Here is a 16613-nt window from a genome sequence, read left to right as displayed (position 1 = left end):
TACTAGCCTATCGAATAGTAAAATGACACATCAACAGCAGCACCGGACGGGCACAGTCCCGGAACAGTTCGACTCGGCCTCGGATGGTCTGTCGATACAGTACGCAGAACCAACAGCTTCTGCAATTTCTAATAGCATTTGTGCATTGGAAGGGAACATTGGTAAAACACCGTTCCAGAGTAGGTTAATCACCAAGCAGGAGCACGCGGACGGATCTCGAGAACCGAAGTTAATCAATAATCCCGGCCTCGTTCGTACGCTCTTTCCACTCTGCAAAACGATGAACGAAACCAATGAGCCTCGTAGCGACATCCGTATCAAAAACAGCTACGACAAAAAGGATTCCAAAATCTACACAGCCAGGCCATCAACTACGTGTACACGGATTATGCACTCTGAACAACATAAGCAGAACCTCACCCCAACGCTAGTCCCAAAAGTCAAAAAGCAACTGGTCATTTACAAAATAGGAGAAGATACACTTGTCAAGCATGCAGATGACCGCTTTTACCTTGGCACAGTGATTGGAGTACGTGAAACGCACTGTTTGGTGCGATACGATAATGCTACGGTGGAATGGTCTGCATACGAAGACATGAGTAAGTTAAGCCAACGGGCCATCGAAAATACGGGCCTGATCTGTAACATCTGTGAGCAAGAGTCTGACGAAAAGTCTCTCGAAATATGCGGACGTTGTCGTTGGGCATGCCATCTCAAATGTGCCCAATACGATTTGTGCCTAGAAATTCTCAGTAGCCTAGGGACGTGGCTCTGCACAGGTTGCAATCCGCCAGAAGAGTCTGACGAGCACGGCAGCGATGGTGGCCTCAATGCTTCGGTTGAACCGATTGAGGAACTTCAGCCACGAATTCACAAGGATCAATTACCGTATCTGTTTGACGAACTTGAGTGGGATTTGCGCCACAGGAAAAATTCGGAAGGTCACTATTGCTACTGTGGTCAGGATGGTGATTGGAAAAAGGAAATGTTACAATGTCGGCGCTGTCAACAATGGTTCCACGGGAGATGTATTCGAAGTTTGCAGTATCCGATTTTCCTAGGGGATCAGTTCTACTTTTTCCTCTGCACAATCTGTAATTATGGACACGAGTTTGTGCGACGCCTAGAGATCAGTTCCGCTGATCTTATTCATCTTATACTTTATAATTTAATCGCTCGAAATGCTAAACGATTTTATAATATTCGTCATGCGATTGTACCATACATAGAGGAAAATCTGCGCACACTGCAGCTACCCGATCAAGTAAGATATGTTTGTTAGATTAGATTAGATATGTATGTATTGTTTCTACCACTTGATCACTTCATCCTTTCAATAAATACAGCCCTAATCGTAAGTGTTTCTATATTGTGTTTGCCATTTGGCTTGTCTTTTTGTACGTTGCTTTCTGGAAATATTGAATTTACCAACCAATATTGTTCATTGTTTGCTTATCAAGCATTTGTATACTACATTGAAAAAAAATCGCTTTGTTGAACTTGTAAGGGCGATGAATTAGCCTAGTTGTTGGAGCCGCTGTTCACAAATGCACAGCTTCACGGGCATTGTTCGTCCTATATTGAACCGTTTCCGTCTATGATTTTCCATAGTTTTATGCGGTTGATTGAATCGTATGCGGATTTCAAACAGATTTTTAACAAATAATATGTTCGCAATGTTACCAAACCGATTACCTTGCGCTATTCTATATTTTTTTAAATGTATGTTTCGTGTTTTACCTATTTTCAAAACATCTATTATTTATTTATTATTATTAGAACGGGCAGAGCCGTATTAAGCTCCAACTTAAAGTTTTGCACTAAAGTTGGTGCTTTGTTAGAGTTCGAACTGACGTCTTTCGCTTAAAAACCGATTAATCGGTGCAGCGAGATGGATGATCAACGGACGAGAATCAGCTCAAAACATCTAGTCTTTGGTACAAACACACAATCATATTCATACTGCTTTCTCACAGTAAAGGTATTGTCGTAGGCATACATAAAGCTATTGTTCTAAAATTATGTTTCCATTCCATTTTGCAGCTTGTTCTTATGTCTACTGACTCGCGAGTAGAATTAATTCTACAAACACTTGAGAGCAACAGACTGCGGTTTCTTTCTATGGGTAGATCCACAATCGATAAGTTATGGACATTGAAAATATTTTGCGCGCCGCAAGTCCTTCCTTGTGTGATTCCTCAGGACATAATTATCACCGAACCTGTTCTCAGCCAGCTAGCGTTGAAAAATCCCAATCTACGCTTTATTCCCCGCAAGTAAGTAAATAAATATGAATTACATCTTAACATAGATATGCTATTATGATATACACTAGCATTTGTGCTCCGAGATCGATGTAGAAGTGGGGTTTGTAATGAATATCACTATCTATTAATTCAATTATAGGTATTTGGAACACACCTTTGTGAGCAATGCCTGTTGTCGAGAGCGCATGACTGGCAGCAAGTACAGTATTATTACAGTACAGGAACCGGATGATAATTTAAGCACCACCTCGACTTCGACAGATAGCACATATTATGAAGAAAACAGTTCGACAAGTTCAGTAACAGTTCGCCGCACAACTGTTTTTAACGATCTGCCATCTACAAGTACGGCTAAAAGAACCAGAGTACAACGAGACCAACGCTCCATTGAAAACAACACAAAACCTCAAATTAAAACTCATAGAAATTGCCCTAACGTCGCTGACACTAGCACAAAACGAATTGCCGCCAGAAAAAATGCTACCGTCGTAAGACGAAAGTTTATTAAAAGGAAAAAACCAAAGGCGAATGCGAGTCGCATCACTGTGAGGGAGCTTCCTCCATTGCATGAGTTGATTCCTCCGTTAAAAAACTACGAAGGACGAAATAATCCTTTTCATCCCTTGTTCAACGAAAGGCATCTACAAGGTCCGATAGTTGCTTATGGGGATCGTCCTGAGGAAATCATTCCATCCGGCGCAAAAAAGCGTAAATGTTATCGCAAACCGGTAAGAAAATAAGTTCAATATTATTGCTCTTTGTGACTAGTCATAAATGTAACGTTCAATTTGCAGATTCCTTATCATCTACTTCTCGCGCCTACTACGAACCCTGACAATAATATGGCCTCACATATTAGTGGCAACGGTTGTAGTAATGGTTATGATCCGAAGAAGCAACAGCAACGTGACATAATCAGGTCGTCATCTAGTAGCAATGACGAAGTGAAAGACGCCACTAGTCCGTTACCGACTACTAGTTACATCAATCAAAATATTAAAGAAATCTACCCAACATCTTCAGCAAATAGTACACAGCTACAATTTCCTCGGTACTCTCGTCTTCGGTTTCGAACCGAAAAAAATTATTCGGACACGAAACGTTACAAGCCACGCAAAGATCAAACGGAAAACAAAATGCAAATCCATCCATCATTGGCAGTAAGTGAACAACTAAGTTTTCCAGTGCCTGTAGATCAGAAGCAGTGTGATTTTTCAAATTACGTAGGTTATCTTAGCGTCAGTTCCAACGAATCCTGCCGAGGGCGAACATCATCCTCTGAGTCAATGTACTCAATTTCATCGATTGCGTCGACCGTGGGCGTTGAACAAAATATTGAAGGTAATATTCCCATACGTAGGCTAAATTGTAGAGGGCTAGCTCCTAGTGAGTTGCAATTAACTCTGAGAGAAAAGCAGGGTAGCAAGTGTGTAATCAGAGGAAAACGTACCTTGTTGGATGGCACAATTGAATGTCTTGTGGGCTGGGATTAACGTTTTATATTTTGATACGGTTTACGGGGAATTGTGCCAACGGTACGGCCCAGCTTGTCTAGTTTTCAACATCACGCTGAAGCGGGCCTTCCGTGACTCTGCAATGGAGACCTCAAGAGTTGATCTTACAATCCAAGATAAATGAGAGCAAGATCAAACCCATGGTGGCAACACCACCAGCAGGCCTACCATCGGAGTGCATATGTGCGCTTGACGTACTACTAGATGGCCAATATTGCGGAATCGTCTCGAGCTTCAACTATCTAGGGCAAAGGTTAGCACTAACAACGATGTAACAGCAGATTCGCTTTGTAGTGCTAGTAGCAAACAGGTTATTCTACAATACGAAAAAGCTGTTTCGCTCACATCTCGTACCAATACGGTTGAAGGTGATTCATAACCTTGATAATCCCATTACTCACATACGCCTCTGAGGCATGGAATCTGTCCCAAACTAACGAAATTTGAAACATTAACTTTGTAAAGTTTGATAGAAGTCCTAAATGTTTTACCATTGAATGTACAATTATTCACCATAGTTTTCAATAGACGTTAATAATTTGCGACAGACAAAACATGGTGCAGCCATTCCTATCATTACTGAACTTCCTCTTCTGTGGCCCTCTGCTGTGATGAGTGATTCTTCTTCTTACACGTCAATGACAACCGCCGAGCAGTTTTGACGTGCAACAGAGACAATGTTAATCTCTATTGCTTACAGTAACGTTGTGTGTTTTATGGGTGGGGTTGTTGGCCTTGCCCCAACCTCTTTGTCACACCGGTCTAGGGAATCGAATCCTGGTCAGCTGCGTGACAACGACAATCGCTACCGACTAATCAACTGGTGCAAGTATGTCTTACTACTGTCGGCATTTATTTTGATCTCCATAGACATATAAAGAAAACACACATCCATCTTTTTTCCTAGTAGCTTAAACATCTCAAAATTACTCACATCATTAGTACAAACAGGCGCGTTATTTATAGGATAAAATTTCATTGAACTGAACCAATTCCTTCATATAGCTAACGATGACTGAATAGCTTTACTTGGAACGTGTCACGATGCCGATTGAACGACTGAGCAGACAACTAATGACACAAAAAACGCATCCCAGTCTAACATTTATTAATCTGATTGTTTTCAAGTTATGAAATGTACCAGTTTTGAATGTTGTACGTAGTTCCTTTTTTGTTTTCATTTTATTTCATATTGTCGTTCATATACCCATTGTTAACTAATTATTGCGGAATATCTGCGGCATCCTAGACATTGAAAGTATGTTTTATTAACAGTTTTCGACAATTTAATAACACCTACTATGAAATGGAATCATTTTGACAAAGCAGCTTGCATGCTTACAAGTCTTCAACTATCATAACATTCCTTTGACATCTCCATAAAAATTTCTATCATAGTTTTGTTTTTATTTTGTTTGGCTGGAAGTTGAGCCAAGAATTTCGCTTTTTTCAACAATAATTCAATAATCTGCGGGGTTGGTAATTTAATGAAATATTTTAGAATCTAAATCATATGCTCTAATACAGCATGCCCAAATTTATCAGAGTGTTATTTAGCAAATTGTTTCATTAACAAGCAACAATGAATTTTCTATCGTCCTGTACATGCTTCACGGGTACACTTTATATAATGACGGATATGATGTTGTTCATGTCGAGCTTGTGTAAATATTTAACATAATTAGAAAAATGATACAAACATCTATGCCATTTATGCAGACAACCTGCATTGAACGAATTTCAAAAGATAATTCGTACTAGCCGACCCCGCAAACTTCATTACGCCAAAACGTATCCAGAAACATCTGCCAACGTTAATTACACCCTATAGTTTTTTCTTTTATCGAACTTGGTTGAGTCATTTCTACGCTAGTCTGCGGCAGTCTTCATCTATTTTTAATCGATAACTCTGGTTGTTCGACTGAAAATCGATGATGATCGGCGCCGAAAATGTAATTTTGTAAACGCAAATTAAATAAATGGGTAAGTTATAAGTAATGTACGAGAGATTCGAAGCGCCTTCGCCTTGTTCATCATTCTCAATAAGTATTGTAAAGAGTAAAGTCCGACCACATGAGGCGCGAATAAACGTTCTGGCATTTCAGATAAATGCCAAATTGTTTGCGCTTGTGTCAAAACGTTTATGTGTCGGCCGAGGCATGAACCCGAGCGTAAAACCGAGCGTAAACACTGTTTGCAAACGCTTTGTTTACAAACAGAGGATAACGTAAGTTCTTTTTTGCTGCTATAGCAACCAAATCTAAAAAACAGAAAAAAATATTCAGAAATCAATTTATTTCTCTTCGATTTCAATTTATTTCTCTTGTTTTCGTGAACCAAAAACACGAATGTAAACACGTGTGACATTTTGGTTTAATATTTTTGCCTCCACACAAAGCGTAAAGGATCTGACGTTTTTACGCTCCAAATTACGGTTCGTGTAGCGGCACAGTACCACTGATCAGATTTTTACCATGCGGCAGATCCTTGAAAAGATGATTAAGTTTCGTAAAAGCACTTACCATGTTTTCTTCGATTTCAAGGTCGTATAACAAGGCATAGTCAAAGTAAAGTTTGAGGTTGTGGAACTATAATTAGTTTCGGAATATTGGCCAAACTTATCAGATTTGTAAGAATGACCATGACCAACGATGCAAGCCGGCAGGAGGTGTAGGGGTCTAATTTCTTCACTACCAAGGGTTTTGCGCCGAGGTAGCTTGTATCATTTTCAATATCGCGCTAGAACGGGTCGTCCGGTTTATTCTATGAGCAAGCTTTCTGCAGATAAACAAGGAAAAGACCAAATTTTTGATAGCACCCGTACCCTCGTATGTGTAGAGGGACAAATGAGAAACCTTTAAAAGATAGAACTGTACCACTGTATTCCACCTTACTGTCGTGCAGCGTATACGTCTTTACAGACTCCGTACCATTCTGAACTTGTTATGTCAAGAGAATGGCGAACAACGAGCTAGCCCGTTAAGTCAAAGGCTATCCAGTATGGTAGGGGGAGGGGGGGTGGGGGCGTGTGGTATATCTCGTGGTATCTTATGAATTCCAAAAATAGCGTTAATCACTTTTGTCATTCAAATCAGTTCTATTCACTTGGCTGATTTTGGTTTGGCTGATTGAACTAAAGCAAACAGATAATTTTTTATTATATCCATTAGCATAATTTTATTTCATTATTAATTAAAACAGTTCACATGTCTTACTTGACATTTAGTATACTCTGATGATTCGCATGGCGTTTTTCTGTAAACTTTGAACTCGTACTTATATATTATTTTTTATCAAATTTCTACACAGCAGAACGAATTTTACATAAAATTGATTTGAAATAGTTCTAAAGTTTTGTGTTTTGCCTTTGAAAGCTACGACAATTCGACAACATTCTTTCTTAACTCATGCTCTAATCTATTTGTCTTTTTAAAATCACAACTCTATACAAATTTAATTTCACAATGTAAACCTGCTTGACAGAGTGGACGTTTCACAATAAAAAAATAAAATATTCATGTGGACTAGCATCGTCGTCTTTTGAGATAATATATTTCTTGTGTTTCTGTCGAACTACACGAGGCGCAAATGAATTTTGTAGCATTTCAGATAAATTCCCAACTGTTTGCGCTTCTGTCAAAACGTATATGTTTTGGCGGAGGTGTAAAAAGTTTGGCATTTATCTGAAATGTTAAAAACGTTTATTTGCGCACCGCATAACCGGCAGTTTCACTATAAAAACGTTGTACACAGTACACACAACATTTATAAACCACCGTTCAAGATGGTAATCCATTGCATACAACCAAACTTCACTGAACCTCTTCATCGAAAAGTGTATAGAATACACGAAACACAAAAAAATGCCCGTCTGTATAAAGAGAACGTTTTGATGAATTACTCTAATCATTTACTAATCGTGTTAAAAATAGCGCTGCCTAGTTTCATTTGTCCTCAGGTCTATTTGGTCAACTTAATTGTTTAAAACTAGTTTTCACCTCCGTGATACATTATCCTAATTTATCCATAGAGAATGAGAAACTTATTCACATTATTTCGAGCCGAGATGCTATCAGTAGCCTCTCGCACATTATTTGGTTAGAGTTGGTTTTGTAATTCTTTTCTATTCTCTCTCAATTAATGTGTATAAACTAGGAATGTGTATCGAATAAAACATTAGTTGAATGGGATGATCAATTAGTTCAAAGCTCGATCAACGCGAAATGATAGATAATTCATGTTTTCAAAATGTTTGGTTGGTATAGAGCGTTATGGCGCAAACGACGAGTTAATGTCGCTGAGTTAATTTAAAACAAAAAGCCGATATTTGTTCAAACACCAAATATCAATGGAAGCAAAACGATCAGAAGCCAGAAAAGAAAATAACGTTCACAGGTAAAAGAAACGCTTCTTGAAAGACCAAAGACTACGAGAACTAGAAGAAAGTAGAGTGCGCTACGAACCTACAAAGCAGTTTTACAAAGCGGTAACAGCTAACTGAAATAACTTCAATACCTAATTCAATACCAGGGCAATGTTGGAAATATGATCAGTAATCAGTGAGAGGTCCTCTTGCGATGGGCTCAGCATTTTGATGAATTACTCTACTGAACTGCCCGGTACGGTCATTCTACAGTCTGAGAAAAGTACTTCGCTCACATCTTGTGTCAAGACGAACGAATGTAAGACGTTATGCAGAGCCTTTGTAATCCTAGTGCTCACATACGCATCTGAGTCATGGATTCTATCCAAAACTGCCGAAAACCTTTTAGCAGCGTCCGAGAGGACGATTGATCTCTGGAAGAAGAAGAGACTCAGATTGATTTTTATCCCTGGAGGGACAATGGATCCCTGGAGGGAGGGATTTTTTATGTGTGGAGGGACAATGAAGAAGCCGCTACAACAGCGAGCGGTACGCACTCGTGCAGCGTATACGCCTTTCCAGGCTGCGGTGTGCTGGTTATGTCACGAGCATGACGGACGATGAACCAGCCCGCAAAGTCTTCTTAGACCGTCCACAGAGACAGAGGGGGCGTCGAAACCCCCGTTTGAGATGGCGGGACAGCATCGACTGCCATGCTAGAGCGGCCGGGATAACAGATTGTAACACGAAGGGGGTTGAGGGTGCCACACTGCAGGCCAAGAGGGTGCCTTATTGCAGGCTTGGCGATTGTGATGCCGAATAAAGGAAACAACATAACATTTACAACATTTACAATAGAAATAACGATTAACTTGAGAGCAACAGTTGAACAAAAAGGAAATTGTCCCACTTTATGAGGTCATTCGTTTTAGGAATAAATGGACGCTTTGTAAAAGAGCAATTATGTTTGATGTTTTGTTTTCTGAATACACAGTCTTATGTTATTATTTCTTAAGTACGATAAGTATTTCGATATTTATTTTGCTTCATTAAATCAATTGCTTTTCTCTGTAGATGCATTTTTACGGTTCATTTTGAATGATTGCAAGCGTTTTGATTGAGGTGTTGGAAACATTACGCCACCACTACTACCACTGGGTTGAAATTGTTTTCAGTGTTCATCACTTCGGAAGGCGATTAATTAAGAAATCAAATTAAACAAACAAACCCACCACTGCCAACGGTATGTGATAAATTGATAGCCAAAAACACCAACGGAAATGGAGGTTAGGTGCAAGACATGTAATGAAAAAGGGACACATCTGGATTATTCAGAACATTTTGTTAAATCTTAAATCTTATTAATTTACGTTACCTTGGTAATGGGCAATTGTAGCTAATTCGAAAGCATTCAGTGCCGATGCCAAATGCGGAAAGTATGATGCAAACAAATTAAACATGGAGTAAACAATGATAGAATGATGCATAAGCATATCACAAAACTAGAAGATTTCCGAGGCGTAAGGCTAGGCGATTTTTCTTAATATCGCCTTTTTTCGATTTGCCAGATCTGTGTAACAAACAAACAAACAGATAAAATATTGAATAACTAATCACTATCTCCGTGCTCATTGCTCAAATTCTATCGGCAATATAAACGTAGCCTTTTTTACTCCAGATGTGGTTCCACTGCTTTCTTTGTTCTGTTAGATTGTGCCCTATGATTGATGAATATTGGATCAGGTATGCGTAAACCAGAGCAGTAGAAAATTTTCATGTAAGAGCTATCAGCACTCCTCAGTCCGTTCCTGTAAGCTTACTAAAAGCTATCAGCACCCAGTAGGGTGCGGTAAGATGGGTTTATTTCCCTGAGAATGTTTCTTAGAAATAACACACGTTGAAACCAAACAATGAATAACTAATCGAAAGTACCGATACGAAAAAAGTAAGTGGAATGAAAATATAAGTTAATTGAACTCAAAAACGAACTAAACAACCACAAACTGTGTTTTTAATTTAATAACTATCCGAACTGATGTCATAAGTTTTTCCAATTGGGAATTCAGCGTTTGCATTTGAAGTTAACTACTTTTTTCGTAAGGAAACGGTTGGTTCCTATATAGTTTGATCAGACAATATTTTTAAATAATTCAAATTACTGTTCACCTCAGTTCCTCCTCTCCAATTTACGAATACTACCATACCATATACGATCCACCGGTCTATCTACGATGCTACCGATAGTTGTTTTTTCGTTAAATGCCGAGTATGTCACATGCAGTTACATTTTTTTCCCGACTTTTCCAGAGCATTTTTCAGCTCCGCAAAGGCACGGTTTATCAACGTTGAATTTTTTCCAACCATAGTTGAACGTGAGCTCTTCGTTCTGTAAGTAAAGCCATGAGAAAGAAAATAAAACTTACAAATTATTATATGCCTTCTCAGTGTGAGAAGTAGGCTGAAGTCTACCTAGAATAGAAGGAGGTGGACCGACGATCAGGGTTAGTTGGGAAGCGTCAGTTGAGTTGCGCAGTGGAGTTACTGTGAAGAGAAAATAAAGCCCCCATACTGAACCATCCACCCGATCTCTTACACTGATATTAGTATCTTAGTATTATTAGTATTATTTGATGTTAGTATTTGTATATTAGTATTTGTAACATTGGGGTCTCATTTTTATCCTGTCAGTACAGTTCCTACCTTATTGATGGGTTTCAGCGCAAATATACCAATAACAGGTATGTTTTCCACAAGCCACCTTTGTGCTATACAGTTGGGCTCGCATGAATGGTTTATGAACCGTGCTAGATTGCCTTTTCGTTTCCCATCAATGTACATTCCTTTGTCGAGTTGCAGGAAGTAGAAATTTGACTCGCTTCGCTTTGTCATATGTTGGAATCTACGTTGCAGCTCTTCGTCATTGATAACCTCGCCGACGTATTCAATGACGAATTGGTCTCTATCGAGTTTGACTAACGTCACCAGCCCATCTCCTCGCTCTGCGAAATTACACACTTTTAGTGCTGGGTACTGGTGTTTTGAGAACCGCTGATTCTGGCATCTGGCTCCCGCTGGGCACGTGTTGGGGTCGCATTCGATGCAAGTTGCACAATTGATGCACGTTGAGCTGCCTGCACATGGATCTTTAGAGTTCGCAATACAGTTGCACGTGTTGTCTAACGCTTCCTCTGATTTCAAGGATGTCTTTTTCAGAGGGGCAATGTATTGATTCTCCATGATTGCAGAAAACGGTTGCTCGTTGATATTCTTCGTATGATAGCGATTACGGTTTGGGTCTCGATTTTCTATTATTTCTGTCACGTCACTGCCACGTGGCCGCAACGAGGTGTGCAACTGCAATAGCAAAAGTGTGGGTGTGAGTTTTTTTTTATCGAGCGATGCTTTTTTCGCTTACGTTGTCCTTTTCCGAATGAGAGGCGGACCGCAGGCACATTTTTCTTTGTGGTTTGTCCATTTTGGTAACAGCTATGATATTGGCATTCGGAGAGTATTATCCTATACTGGCACTCTACAAGTTGCCTTTTATCAGTCGGAGAGAATAACACCACTGTAATGTTTCCTACAATGATAGACACAAAACAAAACATGTTATCTTGAAATTCTCAATTAACAACGAGTATTTGTACAACTTACCGGTACTACCTTAAGTATTTGGCGTATTGCTTTGTGTGTAAAATGAGAAACTGTGTTACTTTGTACCTCGCTCCTTTTTTCGCTCCTCGATCCTTTGAACTTTTCGTTCGTTTGCCCCTATTTTATGACATTCGAGGATGAAAAAAAAAGGTTAACAAACAAAAATCAATCAAATACATTTATTTACCGGAGTAAATAATATAATAATAATATAATAAAAATATATATAATAATTTACATTCCTCAGGTATTATTTTAGACCAGATTTTTTAATTTAAGTAACCTAAGCTTGTATTGTTGGTATTGTTGAACAGATTTTTTGAATCTAGATTTAACTCTATTAATCTAAGTGGGGTTTTTTCATATACACTAACCTTCACCAATCATCCACAGCCTCTATAATACAAAAAAAATCATCCACATGTTGTCAATGGTTGGCCGGTATGGCTGGTAACTATGTGAATAGCCTAAAACCTTAATAATTATTAGGTATAGCAATGAATTCGTGTGGTTGTACAATAGATGGCATTACTCACTAAATGTAACACTTTTTTTCTATGAGATATGTGTTTGATAGGTACTGTCATTACGCATCATGTCAACGTAGTATAGTTTTTTTGTTAGAGTGTAAACAACACCCTTTTTAAGCATTTGAACATGTCAGGTTTTGTTCCTGGTAAAGTGTTTTTGCGGGGATTACTTTAATATGACGAAAAGTGTTACCGAAAGTCATCATATTTTTATGGATGTTTATGGTGAACATGATCTTACTGAAAGAACGTGTCGGATGTGGTTTGCCCCGTTAAAATGTAGTGATTTTGGCTTTCAAACCAAGAGCGACGTGAACAGTAAAAAAAGGTTGTTGATGAAGAATTGGTAGCATTGCTCGATCGGAATGCATGTAAGATGTAAAAAGAAGTTGCCTAAATGTTAGGAGTGCTAATGATCACACCTCAGTTTCCCATCGCCTGAGTGCCATGGGAATGATTAGAAAAATGTCTTAGGGATTCCACAAGAATTGAAAAAAAGACAAGCTGATTTTTCAAAATGACAAAATGATAAGCTGATTTTTCAAAATGACAAAACTCGACCTCACATCGTAAAACCAGTCAAAACATAAAGTATGGGCCACTTAGAATCGGGAACAATTGTATGATTTCTAGCAGCGCCTCTGGTGGTCGGATTGCAAATCTGTTGATAGTCATATATTTAGTAAACATTCGACTTTCAGTGCTGAAAGTTTCATCTTGGTACGCGGAGTTTATAGAAAGTTATGCTTAATTGAACACGAAAGAAGAAAAATAATTCTGCACAATCACGTCGAAAACATCACGTGGTCTACTTTAAAAATCTCAAAAACACAAAAATTTGCAAAATCAACTATATATGCTGTGCTTTACCGTTTCTGGGAACCCAATACCGTAGATTGAAAGATTCAGAGTAGACGTCGTAGTGGAACATACAATCGGCAGCTGAACTGGAAGGTTTTAAGATCAATCGAGGCAAATCCTGGACTTTAGGTTCGGGATATTGCAAAAAATATAATGCCAGCAGAGGTACTGTCCAGAGGCCCTGTCTACAAAGAAGCTATTGGTTTTTCCTTGCATATAAGCATCCAAATAGGACACTTAAGTCAAACCTAGCCGTAAAACACGCGCTAGAAAGTTGTATGAGAAGGTTCTGACGAGGTACAAAGGATGTTTGCTTATGGACGACGAAACATACTTGAAAAGTAATTGTGGGCAACTTCCTTGACCAAAATTTTATATCGCCATGACACGGGGAGATGTCCCCTTCAAGTTCAAATTTGTATTCGCCAATAAAATTGCACGGAAATTAATGATATGACAAGGTATTTGCACCTGTGGACGGCAATCAAGGTTTTCATCACAAACACGTCGATGAACTCAACTCAATGCAAGGAAGAGTGCCTCAGAAAGCGAGTTCTATCATTTGTTAAGTCACACAAAGGTCCGGTTAAGTTTTTGCCTGATTTGGAAAGCTGCAGGGATGTAATTCTGTGGTACTTTTACAATAGGAGGGATTTCATCGCAAAGAATATCAACCCACCAAATTGCCCTAAACTCCGTCCATTCGAGAATTATTGGGCAACAAGATGAAGAAGAGTGAAAAGGTGATGCGGGATGCTGCAGAGATGGTGGGAAATCGGAAAAAATTAGCCACTGAGGAGGACCAGAAGATTGTGCAGAAAATGATGGCACGCATTCCAAAGAAAGTTCGCGATTTCATCCGACGACCGACAAAACAAATTTTTTAAATTTTTCTCTTAAAGTACAATAAAATACCTTCATTTTGACACCTGGATATGTTTCCTAAGTCAAACCAACTCCGAGATAGAGCTATTTCAATTGTTCCCGATTCTAACTGGGCCATGCTTTATCTTGAAAATGTTAACTGTTAACCCACCCGCTGTATTCACCAGATGTTGCTCTTTCGGAATAGTATTTGTTCCATCAAATGAGTAACGATTTGGCAGCACAGCGGTTGACTTCCTATGAAAGTATTGAAAAATAGGCCTCTGAGGGGATCGCTCCTACAGATGAGAAGTTCTATCGACACGGAATCGAGGAACTACCTAAAAAAATGGGAGAAAGTAATAGCTAACGACGGACAATACTTTCATTAAGGTAGTTATACGTTTTGTTGTTGTAATTAGGTCACAAATATCGAAAAAACGCATGAATTAATTGCTACACTCAATACATTACTACTTGTGTCTTGTGGATTGCTGCATTATCCTGTTATCCTTTATAGAGTGAAATTTTGACCGATAAGACGTTTTGCGGCATGAACAATGAACGTTTTGCGGCATGAAGGAAACAAACTATAAATGCGTTGTTTTCAACGCATTTATAGTTTGTTTCCTAATATTGCTTTAGCACGCTAATAGCAGAAAAGTTCAACTCCTCATAACTATAGCAGAGTCATACCAACAATTCATAAGTCACGAGAACCTTTATACAGAACTAGACAGACTTGAAAGCAGGCATACAGTAAAATACAATCGTTTTTTTAAATTGACTTACCTATCTTCGTTATCTTTTCGATTAGGGTAAAAAAGATAACGAAGATAACTTTTGGTTTTAGGTAAAGTCTACAGGGACATAATGTCGTTATGCTTTGATAATAACCGACGGGGCAATTGCCGATTCTCCCAAGGCCCCGATGATAAGGAAGAATACATGGTGGCAGGTTCACAGCGCGGTAGGTTCCATCCATCGTGATGGTAGAAAGAAAGGGTTCCATCCATCGTGTGCCAAACTGACTCGAAAGCCTAAACTCTTTGGATATTCCCTTGTCTTAAGTGCCACAGCATAACATTAAATCGTTTCAAATAACTAACGCCCTTGTAGATGTTGACGAAGGAGCATGTGACTATCTTGAAAATCGAAATAGAGTAAAAATAGGGTTTGATATTTGTAAAATGTGTAGATCAATAAGGGTGTTGAGGTGTTTCAAATGTGCGAGGTTTGGACACACAACAAAGACATGCAAATTCGAAGAAGCCTGTTCCAGGTGCGGTGAGGGGCACAAAACATCGCTCTGCAAATCAGACGTGTTGAAGTGTTTAAATTGTGTCCAAGAGAATAGGCAAAAAAGTACGGATATAGACACTCAGCACGCTGCAAATAGCAGAGACTGTCCAACATTTAAGATGCAATGGGAAAAGAGAAGAAATTCCCCACAATAGCGGGTAGGTGTGGTTATTAGTCCTCAGTATGAGATTCTATATCTCAACATTGCCGGACTGTCCACCAGCTACATTATGTTGCAGGAGGTTATATTAAAGCTCAAACCATCTCTTGTTTTTATCGCTGAAACCCATATCACTGAGGCTGAAGCGTTTGACCAGTACCATGTGACGGGGTATAGGAGCGTATGTTGTGTGTCTAATTCGCGCCACACGGGTGGAGTTGCAGTGTATGCTAGGGATTCTGTTGTTTTCAAGGTTTTAGTCAATAGAACTGAAGAAAATAATTGGTTCCTTGGCATTTCCGTTTCCCGCGGTGCGACGCCAGCGAACTACGGTATTCTGTACCACTCGCCAAGTTCAAGCGATTCACGTTTTATGGAAATCCTAGAGGTATGGCTAGAAGAATTCGTTCAGCTAAACAAAAAGAATTTGGTTATGGGGGACTTCAATATAGATTGGTTCAACACGGCAAGGTCACAAAAACTAAAAAAATTAATGACATCTTTTAACATGTATCAAAAAGTGAGCCAACCAACACGTGTGACAAGGGTCAGCAGGACCTTGATTGACCATGTTTACAGTAACAGTGAAGCTATTGCGGTACGGACGGTCCCGAATATCAAGATATCAGATCACGAGACGATAGGTATCAGAATTGGTCGGAAGTTCCCTGGTATGGACTACAGACGTAAGGTATGCTTATCCAGGTACTCCAAAGAAACCCTTTGTAAGGTAGTGGCGGATTGCTTGCAGGAGATTGAAACTGGTTTAAGTGACAAGGCCAAACACCTGTGGGAAGTACTGGAAAAAGCTGTGGAAAGCTTTTCTGTATTACGAACTGTACCAGGTCACACCTCCAGCAGATGGTACAACACAGAGCTTGCTAGGCTAAAAAGAAGGAGAGATAAGGCATATGACAAGTTCATTAGAACCAACATTTCAGAAAACTGGTATCTTTATACTGTTTTGAGAAATGAATATACTGCCGAATTAAAAAAAGCTAAACAGATTTTTTTCTGTAGCGAGATCAGTAAGCACCAAGGGAATAGCAAGGAACTATGGAAAATCCTTAAATCCATGCTAAAACCTGAGGACAAAAC

The 16613-nt window shown here is 39.2% G+C and overlaps 1 protein-coding gene across 1 annotated transcript; it reads left to right on the top strand.

Moving 5' to 3' along the window:
- The first annotated feature begins 290 nt into the window (after positions 1–290).
- On the top strand, positions 291–2759 carry LOC131213357 (metal-response element-binding transcription factor 2). The gene is made up of 4 exons (XM_058207384.1): positions 291–1264; positions 2044–2276; positions 2407–2612; positions 2692–2759. The coding sequence occupies exons 1-4, from the start codon at positions 389–391 to the stop codon at positions 2757–2759; spliced, it is 1383 nt and encodes a 460-aa protein (XP_058063367.1). The 5' UTR covers positions 291–388.
- Positions 2760–16613: the final 13854 nt, after the last annotated feature.

The sequence above is a fragment of the Anopheles bellator genome, chromosome X (genome assembly GCF_943735745.2).
Source record: "Anopheles bellator chromosome X, idAnoBellAS_SP24_06.2, whole genome shotgun sequence".
NCBI lineage: Eukaryota > Metazoa > Arthropoda > Insecta > Diptera > Culicidae > Anopheles > Anopheles bellator.
Note: the sequence above shows the minus strand (reverse complement) of the source record. Positions and strands in the feature narration are given on the sequence as shown.